Source organism: Anser brachyrhynchus, assembly GCF_964034855.1.
Source record: "Anser brachyrhynchus genome assembly, chromosome: 13".
NCBI classification, from domain to species: Eukaryota; Metazoa; Chordata; class Aves; order Anseriformes; family Anatidae; genus Anser; species Anser brachyrhynchus.
Genome location: NC_137708.1, coordinates 7,202,617 through 7,220,312, shown reverse-complemented (window position 1 = coordinate 7,220,312; position 17,696 = coordinate 7,202,617). Strand labels below are relative to the sequence as shown.

Below are 17,696 nucleotides of genomic sequence, written 5' to 3'. Positions count from 1 at the left end.
TCTACATACCTTGGCATGGGAGGACTCTCGCTAACATACTACCCCTTAAGCACTTCCTAGTGTATTGGTTTGGTCGACAGACATCTGCTAGAAAACAAATGAGTTTTGAAGTCCACTGACAACACCCTCCAAAATTTAGGCTCATGAACTAGCTGGAAATAATTTCCTACTGGGTCCCAGATCCTTTTGAAGTAAGCTTTATTAAAAATTAAAAAATAATAAAAAGCTGGACAAATAGAGCTGTTGTGGAAGCTGGCCCAAAGGCTGTATCTCTTCCCTGTGGATGGGGGAGACACAAGTCTCCCTGACACCCCACTTCCTGGCGTGATGCTAGAACAAGCTGCCCCAAGACAGACGCTCTGCAGCTGGTGCAAATGTGGCTGAGGAACTTCCCTTACACAGGATTCAACACAAACTAAATTTCCATTAACGTACCATGCTATCCTAAGTATACTCTAATAAGAATCTTTATGCAATTCTTTAAATACACCAAAACTTAGTCTATCTAGAAAACATAGGACATTTTATAAGTGGAAATGACTGCATCAACCATTTTTCAGATCAATTTCTTTTGAGAGGAAAATAGACCACCAAGAAAACACTTTTTCCATTAAAAAAAAAAAGTTATAATAATCTTTAGGCTGCATTCTGCTTAATTATAAGTCCAAGGAACACTTATTTTGAAGAAAAGGTTATTAGCAAATTGCTAATGGAAAAAAAGTTTTTTAATTTCTTCCCTCTTCAAGATGAGATGCCTTTCAAAGAGAAATATTTGAGTCTATGCACTGTGCTTAATACCATAGTCTGGAAGAGATTCTGTGGCCTCCATTATCCAGATGATCTAATCACTTCTTCTCTGAGTCATGGCAGCCCACTTGCAATCCAGAAAGATCTAATCCTCTCAGGACTGAAATCAAAGCAGAAAACTTACTACTGTGCTTTGTTCATGAGGATAGCTCCACACTTCCTACTGGAATACTCTTCTATGCAGAACGCTACTTAATTCACACACAATTCACACACAGAAAGATCTTTCTTCCTTGTTGAATCTCCAGCTCCCACTGCTTAATAGGAGACGTGAACTTACATCAGTTATTAGAAAGTTGACGCTATTCAGCACTTTTTATACCTAGTCACAACACCTCTGCATTAATTGCCCTAATAAGTAATTTTGCCACGAAGAACAATTTGACATGCTGTGCAGATTCTAATCTGGTCTCTACATTGACATTTTCCTTCATTCACTATGAGAAAGGAGAACATACTCCTGGCTCTCCCATTATTCAACACTAATAAACTTAATTATAGTATAGAGGTTACAGAAAAAAAAAATATCAAGACTGTCTTTAGCTATTTCAAATATTTGTTAATTATTAAGGAAGCATGCAATTCAATTACAGCAGACGTTTATATGACCTCGGTGGAAAGGGAGCTAAAAGGTGAGGTAACATTCTTAAAGGAATAATTTAAGGTCACTGAAAAGCTTCTTCTGACCATCAAAGGAGGTTTCAATGACCTAGTGCAAATAAGAACTAAGACTATTACTTCAATGAAATTGCATACTTAAGTGGAAATACACTGTCCTGGGACAACAGCAATTGCTGTTGCAGGGTAGCTTACCAGTCAATAAATGTTGAATCTTTTTAAGCTGAACCTATGCCAGTGCAAGTCAGCAAGCACAACAGTCTCTTCTCCGTGAAGAGGACATTTGCTAGTGTTTCTGCGGGTTAATCTTTTAACTTCCAGTCCTTGAAGCCCTGACATCCAAGGGGGAAAATATATGGCTAGTGTAAAACACACGCAATTACATTCTCATTTTCTTATGTACTTCAAATTCCTAGCCGTTCTTGCATTCATAGCTTGTACTTACTAAGTTTTCATTGACGCTCTTTTCCATGCCAAACACTGTCAGAGAAAACATACTCTGTAGAGGTATGAACAGATAAGACTAGAGATCTTTACCTGCATTTGTTACATGCAACATAACTTGAATTTACTGTTTGGAAGTGGACATGGAAACATATAATTTGGCCTCCTTTTACATAAGATGATTATTTGCTAGCAGTAAGAGACCAAGACATTTCACTGGTTTTCCTGTTTCCAGTCTCTAACCAGAAGATTTAAGAAAAAAAAAAAAGCGTTTTTTTTTCCCAAGGAAAGTACTTTTCAGCCCAGGAAATATACACTTTTGGACAGAGGGGATTAAAAAAGGTGGACTTGGGCATCAGTCATTAATAAAACACATGACTTTTTGAAAATAAAAATGGAGTCCTCCCATGCAGAAGGAACGTGAAAAACATTTTGGAAGAAGAATAGGATAATTCTCCAAAACTCCAAAAAAAAAAAAGGGGAGAAAAAAAATGTTTTTAGGAGAAAAAAAAAAAGTATTTTCTTAGCTGAATTTACTTTCCCAGATGGACACAATCAATTTATAAAATGCAAAGTTCCTAATGACATGTGACCTATGCAATTAAATTATATGGCACACTCACACAGTCAAATCCCTTTTTTGTTGAACCACTTTTTTTCTTTAATAAGAAACATTTTATGAAAGTACTTCCCTTGTAACTCTTCATGTAACAGACACCTTGAAAATCTACAGAAAACATAGTTCCAGAAAAGATCTCAGTTATGTGCATGTTCTTCTTTCTCCCCTCTTATTTGGTTTCAATAGACTGCTGAGAAAAAGTGCTATTACGAGTAGCTGAAGCAAACAAAGCGATTATCACCTGCTCTTTATAGGACCTTTAAGCTAGGCTTAACGGAGAAGCAGAGGATTCCTAGAACTTTTGCCAGCTCCACTGACAAAATCAACTGTGAGTAAGTAGTAGTCTTAGTACTTACTGAGTACTAGTCTCTCAAGAAGTTAGAAGAAAGCATTGCATTGGGAATCGGGTCCTCAGCCAATGCTCGCTCCACTCCTGCAATTCCCTTTGCTTCATAGCTTTAAGATCCATTGACTTAAAATGGTGCTATGCCAATCTGAAGAAGTTATATTACACAGGAAATAACAAGTCCTACTATTATAATGATGGAGAAATTAGGCATCAACTATCTCATACTCTACAACATTGTCACGACCAAGTTTTTAAAGACTATAAATGAGCCCTAAACTATTGGTGAATTTGCTCAAACTACCAACTGCAAAAGTCAATCTGTCTTGATCCTTCCCTGGAGCCCCATCCTGAATCAAAGTAGTACAAATGAACATTTTAGTTGAAGCTTCCTTTCCAACCAACTTACAGCAACAGAAATCTCTTGAGAAATTTAGTGTATGAGTTTAGATTTACACATTTTTCCTTATAAACGTTGATCTATGTATCAAAAAAACCTCTTGTAGATATGCCCTTAAAAGTGAGTGTTCTTCACAGACAACAGCTCCAAGAGATTAAAAAGCTGACAGCATTTTACCAGGTGCTCCTCCTGCCTCCCAGCCAGACTTCTTTCCCTAGCACTACACAAAAAGAAGGTGGACTTCATACAGCAACCATAGATTGTTCAGACATCAACTCAGAGGGAAATAGAATGACTCATGGAACACAGGATATATAGAAAGATTGTTATGAAAAAAAACCACAACCAACCAACCAACCAACCAAAAATAAAACACCCAACCACCAAGGAATGAAGGCAGAGAATTTGGCACCTGAATAGGAAAGATCTCCTGTAAGAGTGCAGAACTAAGTATAGAACTCCCGTAACACCTAGTTCAGTCACTGGTACCTTTCAAATGTATGTGATGAAATCTTTGGGGATGTATTACAGAACTCAAATGATAAGTTGACCTGAAGCCAACTAACACTCTCTTCTCTGCATCCATCCCAGGTTGACTGAATTCCAATTTTATCCATAAATAAGAGGCTGGCCAAGGACTTACAATGAAAAACGTAGGGCAGCATCCATACCAATATCACTCTGTTGGAAACAAGCTGACTTTAAAAGCTGACAGTAAAACCCTTAAAAAAAAATTTAAACCTGGCAGGAATGTTGGAGTTTTGTTTTTTTTAAAAAAAGATGTCCTTCTGAGACATTAGTTTTTAAAAGGCACCTTTTCAATTCTGTTGAGGCAGTACAAATTCTCCTTTAGGAGGGATTATATAGAGAAAAAATGGTTCAAGTGTTACTCCATGTTTTTTCTCATTCTCTTGGACAAAAAAAAACAAACTACACACGCTGTCATTCACATATGCAAATTAAAGAATTTGACAGTAAATACACCTGATCAGATGTAAACTGTCAGCGTTCTAGAGAAGTCAATGTACTTCATTAACTTACTTCAGCTTAGGATATGGAAAACTACCTGTGTGGTTAGAATCCACTATTTAGATGATCAGATAATTTCATACATCTGACAGTGTGCACAGAGCAGTGAATTTGGAGTTAGAGAAGAACCTGCTGTGCCTAGTGCATCTGGCTGGTCAACACGTGGGGTCAGATGTCCATAGGGTGATGCCAAACAACCTCAATCTCTGTCCTCTCCAGGCCATTTCTCTTACTTTCAGGGTTTCATCCAGAAGAGGTTTCAAACTCCTCTCTTATTCAGTAGCTCTCTATCTCTCTTGGAGCTCAGAGAGGTCTTTTTCAGTTGTGGATCTCACCTGCAGCCAACAAGATAATCTGAAAGAACTCTGCTCACCTGTCCATACCAACAGCTTCCCAATCACTCTCTTAGCAGACTTTTCTTCCCCTTCACAGAACCCACATTTTCCATCTCAAACTCTCCTCCTCACAACTATGATTCCTTACAGTTAAAAGTGCCCTCTCTTCTTCTGCTGATCTTTATACCCATTCTCCTACCATAACTTGCCTTCCCACCCAGTCTCTCTTTTCTCTTGATGATTATTCCCTGCTTATTTGCAACTTGCTTTCAAAATAAAATTAATAGGAATAGACATTTTAGAAGTTTCAGCAAATGAATTGTAATTATCTTCAAAAGTGTCCTTAGCAGAAATGACCTAAAAACTCATCAGAGTTCTCAGGGTTCCCAATGGCACCAGCCTGCACAAGCTGAGCATCCACAGACATTACATCCTAAAGTATGCTCTCCTGTATTCCAAATGTGAGAAAAATACTGTTTAAATTCAAAACAGGCATCCTTATGAAAACATATATCTTAGTGTGCCAAAGAAGCAGCAACTTTTCTCAGCAAGAGAAATTGCTATCCCTTAAAAACAACATGCTAAATTTTTGTTATGAGTTTATCACTTTTAAAGAGGAGGAGTCCACATTAACTCAAGAACCTTATAGTGATCTGCTTAGTCTTCCTCAAGGCTAATCAGCATGCCTTGAAGGTAGGTGGCTAAACAACCTAGCAGACAAGTGATTTTAAATAACCTGCTAGTCTGTTATTTAGAGGGAAACTGTCAAGGGGCAAAGGAATTTTTCAAGCAGAGCATTCACTTGAATTTTAGAGGAAATACAACTTCCACTACAGTAACAATTTCATATCATAAAAAATATTCTTCAAAACCAGAAGGAGAGTTCACTTTGACTTCAAGCTTCTCTGAACTTTGAAATAATTAGCACCATATATTTTTATCCAGAACCAGTGTTATAACGACTGTACATTTCACTGCATGTATTAAATGCACTACATGAAATATTTCAGTTAATATGATAATTTCCTAAGCATGTTCCTTTGTTATTAGTACAAAGACCAGCAAACTTTCTCACCACTTTTACATTCATCTAATATTCAAGTGATTTAAGAAACTGATTACTTGCATTTGGCAGATCAAGTCCCATTTGAATTTTTGCTTACTACTGTTTTAGTGCGTATTTAATCAAAACATCATAAGAAGGCCAACAACATGAACTCTACTGGGTTAACATTAATAGCTCATCATTAAAAGAGAATACAATGAGTTTGAGAATGTTAAATATTTTCTACTAACAATATTTGAAAGACGCCAGCTACACTTGTTGTCAGCTTTGCCACCTCTCTGGAATGAGAGAGAGATCGACCATACTCACCTGAGAAACAGCGACTAAAGAGCAAAACTTGGTCTTTGACTATCAACTCAAACAAGCTGGATTTGCGGAAGAAGAAAAACAGGAGCAGGCACCAATTAAGCAAAGGCACACAACTGAAATAAACCTTACATTTTTAACAACTCTTTCAACTTTCTTATTTGGCATCACCTATTGCAGAAATGAAAAAACATTTGACTGCTCAGAGGAAAGCCAGGAGAACAGACTGTCAGTCACCACAAACGTGGTTTATGCTGTTAATGCCTTTATCAAAAGACAGAAAACTTAAGACAGTGTTCACTGCAGTACCAGATTCTTGTCCTGAAGACTGTCTTCATGGCTGGCTTATTCTGCAGCCCAATCTGTCTTCACAACACTGAAAAGTTGGTAAAGCTTTCCAACCAATGATCTCTGTGAAGGCAGGCAGGAGATATCAGTGAAAACAGCCCTATCTCCAAAGTCACTAGCCAACAGTTTACTGGCCTGTCCATGCCCTGACAAGTTTCATGATGGTTTATTGATGCAACTTTCACAGACGCTAAAGTACCAGCTTGCTGTATGGAGTAAATTCTGCTGATACAGATACTTTTTCACCCTCTGTAGTAAGTCTCACTGTTTCATCCCCTAACAATGTGAGGCTCTAGGGACAGCTAAGCCTCTACCCTTTTCATAAAGGTTGCACAGAACGCAGCTGAAGAATGAAATGTGCCTCTTCTACAAGATGAAAGGAAGGAAACCTTGAGACTGGTGTGTTGTATCCAGCAGGCAAGTCAAGCATAATGAGAAAGGTTAAGCTGTTATTTAAAAAATATTTATTAAGAAACCAAACCTCAAATGGAGAAATTAAGAGAAAGTAGTATTGGGCTACTTAATTTTTCTTCTGTATGGGGTTCAAGACAAACAATCAAGATGTTTAGCTATTTCCCTAACATTACGCCCACTTACCACTCTACGTTAACATTCTTCTGACTTCTCCATGTCAAGAGCCATACAAAACAAATTATAATCTGTCTTAATGATGCTGGCACAAATCTCAAGAGTGTCCACTAGTTTTTATTTTGTTGTGAAAGCTAAATTTGACTAACTTGTTTAGAATAGTGAGAAATAACACAGCTGCACCAATAACCTTTGTAGAAGGGACTATTGCATAACATGGAAATGTCAAGCATGAAGGACGGCTGGCACCTAAAGACTTCTTCTGCAGAGTCAATATGTTGCTTATATTCTTTATTTTTTTCCTTGCTAAATCAACATGCAAAAATTATTTAGTGTACCTGAAAAATGTGACAGATATTTAACTATTTATACCTCCTCTATATCACTGCATACCCTAATCTTAACCTCTTTATGAACATCTTTTGAAGGTAACCTCCACCTCCTCCCCAGTGAGCAAGACTAGTCATCAGGCTTTGATGCTAACATAGATCTTTTCTTCTCCAGACAATCCTAGAGGTATGGAGTCTGTTAGGCTTTCTGATAAACCTTGACATTTGTTTTGGCTTCACTTTTGTGCATTCAGATATATCTGTAACTGAATGTCCAAACTGCTGATAGAAGAAAGAGCAGAAACCTGAGTTAGGTATCAGCTGTGCTAACCCTGGAACTGGTGACCATAGACCCACTGCAACATAACACTGTGAGCAACTTAAGATGGTTTTCACTGAGACAACTATTACTGTTGCATGTTGATGCACTGTGCCGTATAGATATGGGACATCAGCTAGGGGATCTCTGTAGTATGCTCCACTGCACTGTGTAGACATGCTTAAATGCTTTTGTAAGTGATTATCCTGGGAAAAGAAGCTTTGCAGTGATAGACAAAAAGTTTAACAATTTGTTTCTGGAGCTTTCCTAACCTAGAACAGCATGAAAAACTGGTATGCTCCCAATCCGAAAGCCAATATTCAAATACTACAGCCATTACCACTGATAAAAGGTCGTGCAATAATTATGATGGACCATGTAGTTGAATAAGGTACAAAGATCTCTTATTATTAATAAAGAACTACATCATCTTATTTAAGATGAGGACAGTTTGAAGAGCGGTCTGATGCTTTCTCAGGAGAATCGTGGAATATAAATGTAGCAAGACAAAGGCCTTCCTCCATACAAGGAGCACTCTTTGAAGCTCTCAAAGAGTCCTTTAAAAGATGAGATGAGAAAAGCACATCTGTGTGACTCATTTGGTCTAAATATCCTACTTTAGATATGCTAAGTGTCAGATACCGGCTCCATAATGAATATTTATTCTGAGATTAGAGCAAAATAGTAAATGTCATAGATAAAAGATTTGCCCCTAAGAGCACACAGGTAGGTAAGAATTCTCTGTAGGTCGCCACGACCTGTTCAGCAATAAGGCCAGCTCCAGTTTGAGAATTAAAATCCATGGTCTTGAAATAAAAGCTGTAAGGCTGCTCTTAATGCCATTACTTAGTTAAGCTTCTCTGACACTACAGAGCGTGAATTTGGCTAACGTCACAATTAGAGCTGCACATTTGTGTTGTTTCACCAGGAAAACTCAGTACCAAAAGCACTTAATTTCCAACTTGTTACTTGTGGCCAGGCGAGGTGGCAGACAGAAGCACTGCGAGGACTCCTCAACTCTTGGTGCCTTCCTGGTTTATCTGTTATCTGTAGATTTGGGACCATCCATTTGATGGCTCAGTGAGGACAGTCACCAAGAAATCAGGTGGAAAGGATGCTGGAAAATCAGCACTCACTGAAATCTGACTGTGTTTTACAGACATCAGGAAACACCTGGGCACTAAAGAATATGTCCAGCAGCCAAAAGAACAGTCCAAAAGCTAGGCCTGTCACACTCCCAAAACTTCAAAAGATAAATAGTTAAGTACTTAATGCTCAGCTGATTCAGTAGGAGGTGTTATTGATACTAACACGGATGAGATGTCCAAATAGCTTTGAGGAACATGTCTTTCACTTCCCTCTTTCTAACTGGAAGCATTAAACTTTCCTACTTCACAAGAGTATTGCGAGGATAAGCATGTTCAATCACAAATGGTCGTAGCAATAAGGACCATATAAACTCCTAAGAGAGTAAGAAAAGAAGAAATAAAATTAAACTACAATGGGGCTCTGATCTCATTTGCAGACAAGTAAATATTGAGTAAATCTTGGATTTTGGTGGAATTACTCTGGATTTGCACTCTGAGCCTGAACCCGAGCCAGGCCCAGACTATGTTCAGGTAAGCTCATTAAATACATCCCATCCCCTTTGACTCTGCTGGGAGCACTCAAATGTTTAAAGTTAATCATGTGCTTAAAGGCTTTGGAGGATCAGGGCAAGAGGGCTCAGCCACTCACAGAACTGAGCTGTTCTGCTTTATGTACTAAGCATCTGAAGAAAATAAGAGTGCTGTTGTCACCACTTCCTCCCAATGCCCTGAGAGAGAAGGTTGTCACTTAATCACTCAAACCAAAGTTGCTTTCCCTTGGGGGAAAAGCCATTTTAACTGTGGCAGCTTTAGACCTTTGGCTTTTGTGGTCTCTGTCACTCCTTCTAGATCATTCTTCATAACAGATATGATCCCATAGCTGCAGCAACTCCAGAGAGACAGAATTTAGAGCTTATTTTCATTTGATATTGGGCAAGGTTCAGGCATTGCACATTGCTTCTTCTTGCCAGTGCCAGGACTCAAGGCAGGGTGAAAACCTCACGTTCCCTGCAGGAGGACTGAGAGGCGCTCAGTCCTCCTACAGGGAGGAAGAAGGCAGCTTGATGAGATGATGAGAGCACTGAGGGCTGCAGGGCCCAACACGAAGCAATAGCAGACTGTCTGCCCTCCCTTACTCCTCCTCAGGGCTGAACTGCTCCAGGCAAGACTGCTTATCTGCAGCAGGAAAGGGTTAAATACTCCTACTGGCAAGAGCCTGGGAAAACGGGAAAGCAAGTCTTCACTTTTCACCTCAGAAAGCCTTTACACCTTCTGAAAGCTGAAGACGTGATGAAAAGCATCTTGGAAGACTAAAAAATGTGATCAATTAATATCAAGGCAGCATAACCCCCATAATGTGATCCTATTTAGAAACTTAACATAGCAGGAGCCTGTATTTAATGAACCTGCGAGTCCCTTTCAGGCAGCTGTTGGTCCAGCTTAAATCCAAGGTTGAACACACCCGCAGCACAGATCCTGAACCTCCTCACTGGTGTCTCACAGCCAAGTGTGCTGGCTCTGAACATCTCAGACATGATCAGCACAGAGGGCTGTACCTACATTTCACATTGCTCATCTCTATTATTCTCCGCTGGAATACAAAGCCTTTTTCAGATCTGAACAATATACAAAGTTAAAAGCCTCTTACAGTTCTCCGTGATTCCAAATACAGGTTCTCCTCCCCTTTCTTTAATTTTCTAAAATGCAGAAATACACATGTATTAACATGAGCGAATGAGGGAGCTGGGCTAATAGGACTGATTCGGTCTAGAAGAAAAGTGTATAATTAGCGTGCCAAGTAACAGTACTATCAGTGTTGACACAATGCTTGGAGCACCAAAGGGACATTCAATATGACAACATAAAGGCTCTGAATTTCTGCTGGTGACAAAACAGCGTGTGCACATGGAGCAGGCAGAAGAGCCAGCCTCCCACATAATGTGCTCAAGTGTCCTACCTTCTCCTCGCCCCCGGGACCGGCTCTGCCAGTCATCCCATTGCTAGGGATGAAGATAACAAGCCATTGTCAAGGGCAACCGCGAAGCTGCTTGTTTCACATTAGCATCCTTAACATTTTCTATCTAATCAGATTTCCTGTTGGTTGAGGAAAGCTGCCTTTACTCATTACCAGCTGCTATCCCAGATTTCCCTGTCCCCATCCCTACTGCAGGTTTTGCCATGCTTGCCTGCTTTTTTGTGTAAAAAGGTTATGCATGCCTGGAGGGAGACTAAATGTTACCAAAAAAAAAAAAAGTCAAAAAAAAAAAAAACAACATGAAAACAGAACTGTGGGCAAAAGGCCAAGGCTCTTGATTATGTGACTGTGACTAACCAATGGGTGTTTTTAAAAAACATTTCTCTCATTATTTTCTCTCCTCTGGATGCAATAATACAACTCAAATTAGTTTTCCAGGAGCAGACTTCTTTTTATGTAACCATGTTTTATACAGATAGCAGCAGCTTATGTTTAAACAATTTAAAAGAACAAATAGCTGCAAAATGTACTTCAGATGGCCCTTCTCCTGCTAGCAGCGTATTCCTGGCTTAAGGGAAGCTACAAAAACACCCTGTATTTTGCTACAGCTTGGATGTAACTGTAAACAATGCTCAATGCCCATAGGACCTCGCATCCAGGTAAGGATGTCAGCTCCTCTTGTTTTATTGCATTTGAGAGATCCACAGCATTTGTAAACCGTAGAATGACTTTGAGAAAACAGAGCTGAAATGATGCAGAATGAAGCACAAGTTCATCTTTTAACTTAGTCCAGAGTTTCTCAAAGCATTAGGAAATGCAGCTTCCTATGTGAAGTGCAATCCAGATGTCATCCGGCTGGCACGGGGCCCAAATGGAAATTTCCATGTTTTGGAAATATATATTATTTTTTAATTTCCCATTGTTCCTCTCTTTCCTTCCACATCTATTAGTTAAAATAGACCATGTTTGCCATAGTTACTGGACGAAGAACAGTTATATGTCCTGCAGGTTGATATCGAATATACCAGGCCCCAATCTTTTCTGCTGTGCATTTGAGTATTGTTCTGGGTGTATTTGAGGCACATGGGTGCTGTGAAAAATGATGAGACTGGCTGCAGGCAGGTTGGGCATCAGGAAAAGAAGAAACCAAGACAAGTTAATTTAGGAAACAAGGATCTATTTTGTTTTTAGAAATGGGTCTGAGATAAGAGAAATAAATCTCTTGGGTCACCTATCTGAAATACCAGAATGAGGTGCTGTTTAAGTATTTCAGCACATAGTAGAGTATTCCCCAAACACTCCCACAGAAAGCCAGGGAAATCTTTTACCTGACATCATCATACATGCTTAGCAGATCAAAATCCTGAAGTGATATATGAGATGGCCCAAGCACTTACCCTGTGTGAAAGTGTGGTTAAAAAGTGTAGAGAAAAAAAATCTATCATCTAAATAAAATATTTAGATGAGTTGCAACGCTAGAAACTTGCAGGATTTACTTTGTGTTCCTATGTCATTACTCAGAAGGTAAAGAAGAAAAATGTACATTTTTATATTCACTGCAGAGTCTTTCAAGTCTGCAATGTTTCACATAACCTAAGTAAAATGCCATCATGGAAGTTTCATAATGGCTACTTAGTTATTGTACTTTCCAGTACCTTTAAAAATGTGAAAATTACACTATGGTAACAGGTTTAAACTTTTTTTCTTTTCTTTTTATCATTCATCCTCACGGCACAACTGAGCTGTTGACTGTTGGGTTCTCACTAGAAGGTATTCAGAGAGGGTTTCTTCCAGCTGTTCCATTGACTCCAACAGACCGTTTTTGTGTTTGCACTGATAGTTCAGTTTAAATCATTTCATACTCATAAGTTTTCAGCTTTGTGCCAATGAACCACTAAGGATGACAGACGTCAGCCTTTCAGGGGGGTCTAACACCATTGCCAAACCATTTGCAGATTTCAAAGAAAAATACCCTAGGCAATCTGAGCTGCAGGAAAGGCTAAAAGGACTCTTAAACATGTATTTTCCTTCTTATGTTAGAAGTGTCTTTCACAGAAACATCTGTAGAAATCATGCAACATAAAAATTCCATTGAAATAATATCTGTATGAATTCCCATAAAGTCAGCTGATTGTGGGGTAAGTGGCCATGGCTTCTTGTGCCCTGTCTAGTGATGCAAAGTTCCTGGAGGAGAGAAGGAGGGCTAAAAGAGGGAAGGGGAAGAAACATTCATCCTCGTATACTGCAGTAAAAGATGGAAAGCGTTCCTCTTAAAACTAAACATTTTCAGTAAGAATGATTAACAATACCATATGCCATGGAGGAAGGAGTAACAGCTGTTGGGGATAGAGAGTATGGAGATTTATGGAGAACCTAAGAAGAACAACTGTTGGCTTTCAGGCAACAATTCAGCAGAACCGATGCTCTCTAGGTCTTCACTTTGAGCCTGTACCTTGCAAGCTTCTCCCAACAGATCCTGAAATCCTCAGTGTTGAACCAAACCATGCCCCCAGGAGACTCACAGTCTGGAGATAAAATGCCTTGCACAAATCCACTTCCCGTGTTTTCCTCTTGAACGCGCCATTAGTATGTAACTTGTTTTATCCACTGAAAATGATAGCAGCTAAGAGCTAGTCACCAGGAAAAATCCAGCTGTCAGTAATAAGTTCCACTGAAATAACCATCAACTTCTGCTGGAGTTCCACATGAGCACAAAGGAGATGTGAAATACAGTGTGTCGGTCAATGAGGTCAACTTTAGAGCCCAAATCTGTTTGATACAGAATACCCTTTACTTTACAGTTCATGCAGAACCTTCGATTTACAAAATAACGTTTGCCAGTGTTGCTGAGCACCTCTAGCAGCTCAGCTGTCATTGTCTTCCTAGAGGATCTTGACATGAGCAGTTCTGGGCTCATAATTTACTCACAAACTCAAATCCTGACAGATGATAGGAAATTCATTATATTTGTTAATCCAGAAGAGTGCTATGGGATTCAGCTTTACTTTTTTGAATTCAGAATTACAAAATCAAAACCCAAGTCAGCCCCAGAACTGAGAAGAATTAGACCTCATGTTTTCAAAGCCCAATTTTAAAATTCAGTTGCAATATCACTGTAACAAACAAAAAAATCTCTCCCCACACCTTACACCAGTATTTGTGTCAGACTGAATATTTCTGGTGAAATGAGAAATGCATTTTTTTTTTTAAAATAAAAACACAGATCTCCCCGAAATATTTCATCTTAAAATACATCTACCAGCAGTAGCATTGCTTGTCTTGGCAGATACGGAAGCTTTTGCAAAAAGTAGAAGCCTTACCATGTGGAATATGGAGGCAGTAATAAAAAACACATAAGGAACAATAACGAAAATATTTTCTTAAATATAATAAAAAATAGCTTCATCTTAAATACACTGGACCAGCAAGTTAAAGATATGGATACCTCATTAATAATTTCATATCAATTCACACAGCATTAGAAAAGACCATACCTTTGCTTTATCTGAAAAAGAAAACATTCTGCTTATTTTTTCTGCTCTGCATGCATTTCATTTTCCAAAATGCAACTGGGCGTGCATTACATACAAACTTCATCCTGCTTTACTGGAGTACAGCTGTCATGAGCATTCTCTAGCGCTATGCAGAAGCCTTATGGAGTGAAAGGTGTTGGGGACAAGCCGAATCTGAGCCTAAGTGCCATTATTTTCAGCAAAGTGCAGCTTCAGAAATGTTACTGCAAAGAACCGACTTGGAATTAATGCTGTTTAAGTAGCAAGCAACTTTTGGCAGCCAAAAAAAGGGCAGTGTGTAATGATGAGAGCTGAAACAAACAAACTTTATTTAAGAAAAAGCAGCATCATTTTACTTCTCATCTAGAACGATACTGTACATAGCTTATATGTAGTGTCCCGTGATAGCTGAATCAGACACTAACAGGCAAGCAAAGGGGGACATGGAGTGCATCACGCTTCCTGCATCAGTTGCACTGCACTGACACAGGCTGGAAAACACACAGCACACTCTAGGGACATACATGGAAAAATAAAAATAATAGAAACAAACAGAACATGGATCCATAGTGCCACAAACCTTCCGGCTCTGTGTTCTCTTTGAGGTGCACTTGCTTCAGTGGACAGCAGAAGATTTCGTGACACTTAGCACGAAAAGGGGACTCTTTTTTCTTTAATTCCGCAGATTGGATCGAATCTTGCCGTAACATAATGTACTCCTGAGTGCCAGGGGGAGCGTCATCCATAACTGTGGTCACCACATAACAAAATGAACTCAAGTTAGAGCTTGAGGAAAGCAATCTAGAGAATTAAATCAACTACATAATGTCAGGGTTGGGGGAAGAAAGGAGGGGAAGAAAGGTTTATGGGAAAGAAAATAAAATTTAAAGTGTTAAAGTATCTTAGTCATGATGATAGAGGGGTGAGGGGAAAATATTTACTTTCATAAACAATACTTCTCATAAACATCAACAATTTACTTTGTCTCATGCAGCTTTCATAAATAGTGGAATAACTCTGAAAAAACAAAGCATGCTGTTATTGCCTAACCATAGGCAATCTCTATGTTAACATCAGGGATTAATCATTCCACATCTGCAGGTAATGCAACATCAGTATATCTATTCCCCAACACAAAAAGAACATGTCTTTATCAGGATATGTAATTATACAGAGTTTCTCAGAGCAAGGATAATAATCCAGTGACAATTGACTTGATCATTACTTTCAATGGGTAGAAAAGTAGATGTACAAAGAGAAAGCACATTAGTCTTTATGATGGTTTTCTTGTAAAACAGTAAGTCATCTTTTAAAGTTGATCTTATAAGTCAATACTGACATTAATAATATACATGACATGCAGTCAAATGTTTTCTAAATGGGGTCAAGCTATTAAATGGTAAAAAGATAAAATGTATAGTATACAGAAAGCTCCAGCTACCTCAAAGTATTACACTACCAGAAAGAATTAAAACACTTTTCCACTATCTAAAAATTGAAGCCTTAATAATGGGGACAGCAAGATCCCTCAGCTTACAGCTTTAAGGAACAGAATCTCTCAAGAACAAAAATTAAATGCTTTTTCAAAGTACAGTCTATAACCACTACTACTTATGCATAATGTGATGCATAGCTATAGAACTACATCCAAAACTAAGCTGAGACTGTACAACCATATAGCAAATAAATAAAATAAATAAATCCAAAGATCAAGAAAAATCCCAAAGATTGAGAAAGTAACCATTGACATGCTAGCCTACAATTGCAGATGTAGCAGCACTATATACATTTATCTGCTTCTGGAAGCGCTGGCTGGTAATTCAAGCAATTTAACCATTTCCTAAATATCTGCAAATGAATAATAATTTTTAATTGTCGTCAGATCGATTTAAACATGGGTTCCTTCAAACAACTATGATCCCCTTACATTTTCATTCTCTAGATTTTTCTTTTATTCTCCTATCAAAAAGGCATTAGGAAAAATCATATATAGGAGATAAGCGATTCAACTTGATAGTCTTTGCACAGTGGGCAGTCACCTTGATTGAAGACCTCATTAATCTGTATGAGACACTTGTCACCTTAGTTGTTGTTGCTTCATTAGACTACACACAGCGCCAATAACACAGACTAATAATCCAGACAAAGCGTCATTAAAAGGGATGTATAAGCTAATAGAAAAGCACAAGCTGTTAAAAAAGAGTAGTAGGTCACTGGAGCACAAGGTTTGGGTCACCGGATAATTGCTCCCTTAACAATACCAGTATTACTTGGGCTTGTTTGAAGGTTACATATGCATTCATGAAACGTACTGACAGCCCGGAGACTGAAGGGAACTTGCTGGGAGTGATCACTAAGAGTTAACACCGAAGATGAGCCAAAGACCAACGAGCCTTGATGGGTCAACTCCTCCAAGAAGTCACCACGCAGACATTGCTACGGCCGGAGCTTGCACAAAGCCACCAGTGAGCTGTGTGCGGTGACACCGACGTCAACAGCGCAGGAAGCCTACGGCATGTCCCTCTGACATTTGCAGGGATAAAGGATAATGTGTGTTGAGAAACATGAACAGCCAGCAGGAGTGAAATGTGCAGCTACCTTCTGCCAACAAGCTGGCGTGTCCCACTGTCACAAGCAGCCTCGGGCAAGAGGCACGTCCCTGGGCCGACCCCGTGAGAGGCAGAGTCCTTCCAGAAGTCCCACTCAGCTGTGGGAGCTGGGGGAATTAATCACAAGGCTCAATGCTCTGTGGTGCTGGATCACCACTTTTGCAAAACAATTTAAAAAATAGTCTAAAAAAAAAAAATGCAGAAAGCAGGCTAGCAGCTGCTTAATAGGGTCAATGAGTAGAATGAGCTACTGGTCCTTTACCAGTTTAACTGGTCCTTTACCAGTTTAACTGGTCCTTTACCAGTCACGCACATACTCTGACCACCTGCAGACAGATTTATTTAAGCGTGAAAAAGCCATAAAGAGAGCCACACCTTCCATAAATGGAGAATGTGTTGAAATCAGCAAACACACCTCAGGTTACTTGAATACAGAGTAGCAGAGCCTTGGTTTTGAGGAACATCATAGCACTGACATCTGGAGCAAATACTAGGAACCACAGCTCTAATAAAGCCTTAATGCTGGGATGATGTATGGGTAACATAATTGATGTCACTGTTTTGACAGGAACAGCTAAAACCTTTTCTTAACATGATGAATGGCCTCAAGTCAGACTGAGAATTTATGACAAAACTAGGAAAAAACCCTAACCCCTAAGCCTCATTTCCCTGCTATGATGACAGCCAGGCACCCTCATGGAGCCACTGAAATGACAGCACCAGGACCTCAGCTAAGGGTGCAAACAACCAGTCCACGGGGAAATTTCAGCCACGCAGAATATAATGCAAAAAAAACTTCAAAAACCTGATGTCCATTTTTGATGGCTAAAAAATAATCAGTGTATAAGCATATAACCATAAAAGAGTCATTATTCAACATCTGTGAATAAACCCTTTAGAAATGAGAGAAATATCACCAAGGAGTCTGGTATGATTTTGCTAATGGGATAAAAAACAC

General features: G+C 39.1%; 1 protein-coding gene across 12 annotated transcripts in view; it reads right to left on the bottom strand.

Annotated features, from left to right (window-relative positions):
* The window catches only part of FGF13 (fibroblast growth factor 13), a 298,390-nt gene that overhangs the window by 93,336 nt on the left and 187,358 nt on the right, over nucleotides 1-17,696 (bottom strand). For 9 of the 12 annotated variants that reach the window (XM_080553651.1, XM_080553653.1, XM_080553649.1 and 6 more), the window contains one exon: nucleotides 14,710-14,877. The exons of 2 other annotated variants lie outside the window; for them this stretch is intronic. In XM_080553651.1, the coding sequence (XP_080409777.1) occupies nucleotides 14,710-14,875 (166 nt within the window). In that variant the 5' untranslated portion in view covers nucleotides 14,876-14,877. Of the gene's footprint in view, nucleotides 1-14,709; nucleotides 14,878-16,727; nucleotides 16,846-17,696 lie in introns of those variants that run through there. One more of the 12 variants, XM_080553648.1, reaches the window with a different exon arrangement.